Source organism: Phalaenopsis equestris, unplaced genomic scaffold, assembly GCF_001263595.1.
Source record: "Phalaenopsis equestris unplaced genomic scaffold, ASM126359v1 Scaffold000022, whole genome shotgun sequence".
In the NCBI taxonomy this organism is placed as follows: Eukaryota; Viridiplantae; Streptophyta; class Magnoliopsida; order Asparagales; family Orchidaceae; genus Phalaenopsis; species Phalaenopsis equestris.
In genome coordinates, this window is record NW_018164464.1 from 161,935 (window position 1) to 167,820 (window position 5,886).

Genomic DNA, 5,886 nt, shown 5'->3' on the forward strand with positions numbered 1-5,886 from the left:
TATACATATAATGAGATGGTGAGTTCTGGATTATCATTCATTCGTCTCTTCTCCCATCGTCATCTTCATCTCTTGGCCTTTCAACTAAAGGTCTGTTCAAGATATCTTTTTGACTAATTTGCATTTCAAACCAACACCACAGCTTTGTTTTAGTAATTATTTTAATGCTGCTTTCAAAAAATTTATGTGATGGAAAACTGTTTTTTTTTTTAACCTGACCTGTTAAAATGTGATGACTGTAAGAAAGCTATTAATATATATTTATAATTGTCACAGCAACTTTCTAAAAAGTTATTTTCACCATCACAGATTAAACAACCGCACTTTCAAGAAATTTCAGCCACCCCCAAAACTCCCAAGTATTGTCATAACACTGATCTCTCGCCATCATCTTCTCAATCAAGACATTATCTCCAGCTCGAAAAATGGCAGAAATTCAAATTCCAAATAAGAATCCATACATAGTGAAACACACAAAATCAGCTATGGAAAATGGACAAGCTGTTTAGTTTTGTTGGGTGATATATGCCCATGCAGATATGTATCTCTCAGATTCATCAATAATATTCACCATTGAAATGACAATAAGCCATAATATTCCTGCACAGAAAACTATGGTCGATACGGGGACTGTTCCTATTGACAGTCAATGTGTTTGATATGTTGGAATAAAAAATAATGTTATTCAAAATCTCGCCGAAATATCAAAACTCATGATAAAGCCTAAACCCGTGTGCTTCACCCTTTTATCGAATTATCAATGAGTTGATCATGTCGTTGTTAGGATGCAGCATAATATACTTCTAGGGCTTTGATCAATGAGAAATGTAAACCACACTATGGAATATGATCATGCCGATTCGAAAAATCCGAACAAAAATTTGAACAGAGAAGAACAAAACAAGTCTCAAAAAGGCACGCCAGAATTTACGTGGAAGAGCCCGAGAACAAGAAACCTGCAGAGCTACACCACCAAGAAATTTTCATTATGAAGGACTAGAAATGTACATAAATATTCAATTGGATCTCTTCTCTACAAGCAATGAGACTTCTATGAATTTACTCCAAACATTCCTCTTGACCTCACAATAAAAAAACACTCGCTGAAATCCTCCCCGAGCCTTTTCATCTTCACAAGACACCTGTTGTGACACCGCACACAAGATATTGTCTACTTCATTGTTCACATGGAGGATTTTGAAACGAGAGAGTAAACCGCACTTGGTGCGCTCGCGCCATTTCTGAGCATGGGAGCGTCGGTCCTTGGAATCGGGATCATAGGTGCCCGAAATGCTGTTTGGGAGCACTGCAAACATTGATGCCAGCGTGCCCATATGGGCAAGGGCACATCGTGCTCTGTCTGCAGACACGGGAGCATTGGTGTTTCCTTGCGGTTGTGGGTGCTCTTCCATGATCCACACTCAATGTCATGACACATGTAAATACATTAGTTCGATTGTTCAAAAAATAATATTGGTGTTAATTTGCGAATAATCATGTTACATGTTAGTATATAATTATACCAATAATTGTTGGCATACAATCAATTGATTAAATAACATATTCTAATATTTATGCAATATTTTGCTTGAACATAATTAGCATACCCCATTGGAGCAACTCCTATATGAGAAGTTTTTGTTGTGTACAGATTTTTTTTTCTTTGTGGTAGGAAAATTTTGACAAACTGCCTCCTAATTTGATGAATACTTATAGATATCATTAACAAATGCAAATTTAAAGATACAATTAAATTGGTTAAATAAATGATATGTCACTTAATATTTTAGGAAGCTTTGCATACAAAACACTCAATTCTGATGTCTTTACATATCTAACATTTGAAAACTTTAATTTTTACATATAAACCCCACCATGCTTGCGCATGAAAAGGTGCATTTCATTTTCTAAAAGCTAAAAGTGTTACTTTTATTGAAGATTTGGGTTGTGTATGCATACAAAAGGCAAATTTCAGGTGTTAGAAATGTACATACATATGCACAATACCGTAAAAAAGCAAGATTTACATAAAAATTTAATTGTTTGATATTATATAATATGCATGGCAAGCAAAATAGAGGTAAAAAAGCAAGATTTACATAAAAATTAAGTGGTATGTATATAATAAATCTATAAATATATCATAGAACTGGGGCAAAAGCAAAATAAGACACAGCACCAAAAAACAAAAAAAAAAACAGAAAATTTTATTGCAGGCTTCGTCAATGAAATCATTAAAAAAAAAAAAAAATCTGAAGCACTTTACACACAAATTCTGAGACAGCTCAAACTTCAAATCTGCAACCATGTCTTCCCCTATATACATCAGATCCAATCTCCAAATCCATTAAAATCCCAGTTTGTAAATACAGTAACAGGGAAGAGTTCTAACCTCAAAATTTTCTTTTCTTCGGAGGCCTTCCAGTCTTCCACCCAGCCACAGAGCCCCCGCGCCGCCGTCGCTTTGGTCGGCGACCTCTCCTCCTCCCTGTGTAGCCGACAAGCTGCTGAGGAGCATTAACACCGTCGCCTCCATGGCTTTGATATGCAGATTCGGTAGCCATGGAGGCAGGGGAGGGGTAGGGGGCAGTGCTCTCATCATCGGAATCTGGTTCTTTGCATGTAGCTGCTTCTCTGCGCAGCTTCTCTCGCGCATGGCTGACTCCAAATTCATGGAGTTCTTCGTCCGCCGCATGATTGTTTATCAGTACATCATCTGCATTCTGCACTCGGATGAGGTTTCAGTTCAGCCATTTTCAAGAATATTCACATGAGTATCATATGATCTGATTGAGTTTAGAATATGTAAAAATCACACAATTCCTACGTATTCAGGTATCTCATGCCTAAATTTTATTTTTTTCTATATTTATAACATTTTGCATGCGCATGAAAAGGTGCTACTTCTAAAAAGTTGACAATGGTGATATTTTATATATTATGTAAAGCATTTGGATGTTAAATATGTAAAAAATAAAGTTTTAAGTGTTCAATATGTAAATACATCGGAATTGTGTAGTATGTGTGTAAATGCCCTTGATTATTCTTAAACAACAATAAAAACATGCAGTTCAGTGCAGCCCACTTAGCCAGCTGGTTAAGAGTTTTATCTATATAGCCATAAAGTACGAGTTCAAGGCCTAGCACATGCCAGTGTGTGCATTTCTAATAAAAAGTAGCATTTACATACATACCAACCATTTCTTATAAATTTACATATCTAACATCTAAACATTGCTTTCTATAATAATGCCGCCCGAACATCAAAAATATCACCATTTAAATTTTTGAAAGGCTACATTCACATTTTCATGTATAAGTAACATATATGTATGCATGAGAAACACATATAAGAATTGAGTGGTATGCATGTAAATCTTCCAAAAAAAAAAAATACCAGCCATTGAAAAGATAAGTGGAATCATGAATGCAGACTTGTGGGAACCTCAATGCAGACAAACTTAACATGTGCATAAAGACTACAATAAAATTTCAATAAAAAGATGGATTTTTTGACAAATAAATGATCACCAATGCAACATTATGTATTATAATAGAATTTGTCCAATAATCTCCAAAGAAGAAAACTTACATCTTTGCAGAAGTCCACCAACTGATTTGGATCCAAAGGCACATCAGCACCAGACAAGAAGCCCATTGTACTCTCAATAATATCGAGATCTGGAGCATCTCCAAAGCTCGAGACTGCGCTGCCAGGCAAAACCATATCGTCCATCTCATACTCAGAACCGTGGCGGGGGGAGGTGTTCGAAACTCCAGCAGGGATTTGTTTTCCGATATTGCCGAGTGAACAACTCGGGCTTTGCGCATCTCTGACATTCGTGCTCATTATCTGGTTGAGACGAGCCTTTACCCTCAAAACTCGAGACTGGAGAGCTTCAATATTCATAAGGACTTGCTCGAGCAAGCGATCGCCATCGCCGTCCCTGAAGTCTAGAGCCCATAAGTGATCGTCGCCGCCTCGTGTGATGTCGTTCGCTGATTCACAACAGTGAAGAAAATTATAAAATGGTAAAAAAAATGGGTATTTACATACATAGCACACAACTATTATATATTTACATATCTCACACCTAAACTTTCATATTTACACTCATGGCCCCTCAAATATTTAATATCACATCAAAAAAAAAGTACTATTGCCACATTTTAAAAGTCAAATACATATTTTTCATGCATAGGTTTAAAACATGAAAAATAAAAAACAAAAATGATCCCAAAGAAGGTCCAAGCGTCCAAGAAAATATTAAGCTTCAATGCACAACATAGATAATGGCAAGGTCAAAACTTACGAAATCAATAACTTAATTAGATGACACACATTTAAATAAACAAATATATAATTACAGCTCAATTCACTCTTTGGAAAGTAAATATATTGTGCCAAAGATGGGAGAAAGTATATTTTCATGGTTGAGAAATAGAGGGTCAGTTGCCTATAAATATTCCCAAGTCAAATAAAGATAGTAGTGATTGGACATCTGGGAGAGAGAATTAAAAACAGATTCGCTGGTGCAGTAGAATTTTAACGGCGCTAACCTTTTAGAAACGAAATATACCAATAAAGTGCAAAAATACTCCCTTCACCATTTACATGGGCTTCTTTTTGTCTCAGAATCTATAAAAGTGTCAAATTAGTCTCATAATATTTTAATATAGCTTGAACTAATCCCTAAAAAGGATTATAATAGCCTCCTTTAGAAGTGTTTAATGACTAAATCGACATCTTTATACACTCTAAGACTAAAATGACCGCTAACACAGAGTTAAAGAACAATTTTGACACATTTCTCAAACATAAACGAACTCGCATTCTCAGAAAACACTCATAGCGAGAAAGGTAGGCATAGTTTACCATGATCGGAGAGGTCGTTATCAACTGAGTGGCCATCTGTGTCGCCTCTCTTTTTCTCTGCATGAATATGCAAATCTTAATATAATAAATGTTTCACAAAATAGTAAGAAACCCGTAGAAAAATAAATAAATAAATACCATAGTATGAGAATATATTGTGGTTCGACATATACGACAATATATTAATACTATCCTCATTTCTCTTCCTTTTTCTTCTCTTCATCGCTGGTTTTCTGTGGTTTTTAGAGCTTAAAGGAACAGTTTTTGAAACTGAATAATCGAGATCGATCATTTTTAATTGTAGTTCCTTTTCGTGTGTGTATGCCGCGAGTTCTTTATCGTATCTTAGAGCTTGTGATTGCAGTTCTTTCATCCGAAGTTCTAGCCATTGGCACCTCCACATTAGAGGACTAATGAACTTTCTCCAATGGGCAGTAACTTTCTTCTTCCTGAGAAGTTGAGCAAAATTTTTATTTCAATGTAATGGCCTATTTAATGTGTAAATTTAAAAGTTTATAGAAGTTGCTACAATGCAGATAAGAAAATTAACATCTACAAGAGTGGAACTTCGCAAAATACGTATTGTTTATCCGCAAAGAATTTTTTTGTTAGGGGCATTTACATACAAAGCACAAAATTCTTATGTATTTACATATCTCACATTTAAACTTTCATATTTACAAAGATAGCATTCAAATCTTTAATATCACATCAAAAATAACACTACTATCATTTTTTAAAAGTCAAATACAAATTTTCATGCACAAGTTCAAAGCACCAAAAATCTGTGTAAATATGAAAGTTTGAGTGGCATACATAAATACATAAAAATTTATATGATGGTATGTAAATTTCCCTTCTATTTATTTTTTGGGGGCGAGGGTGTGTTCCAAACATAGCACTCAAAACTTTTCAATTTACATATTGAACACCTCAAATGCAATATTTTACATTACTTAACCCCATTAGCCTTGCCCTTGCGAGCATCATTGTGACTTCCTTTTCCCTAC

The 5,886-nt window shown here is 35.1% G+C and overlaps 1 protein-coding gene across 1 annotated transcript in view; it reads right to left on the minus strand.

The window, feature by feature from the left end:
* Positions 1–938: 938 nt before the first annotated feature.
* The window catches only part of LOC110018471, a 6,535-nt gene continuing 1,587 nt past the window's right edge, over positions 939–5,886 (minus strand). The window contains exons 2-6 of the mRNA XM_020715800.1: positions 5,015–5,325; positions 4,877–4,933; positions 3,593–3,999; positions 2,393–2,723; positions 939–1,420 (exon numbers count right to left, since the gene is read on the minus strand). Of these exons, the coding sequence (XP_020571459.1) occupies positions 2,394–2,723; positions 3,593–3,999; positions 4,877–4,933; positions 5,015–5,325 (1,105 nt within the window). The 3' untranslated portion in view covers positions 939–1,420; position 2,393. The remainder of the gene's footprint in view (positions 1,421–2,392; positions 2,724–3,592; positions 4,000–4,876; positions 4,934–5,014; positions 5,326–5,886) is intronic.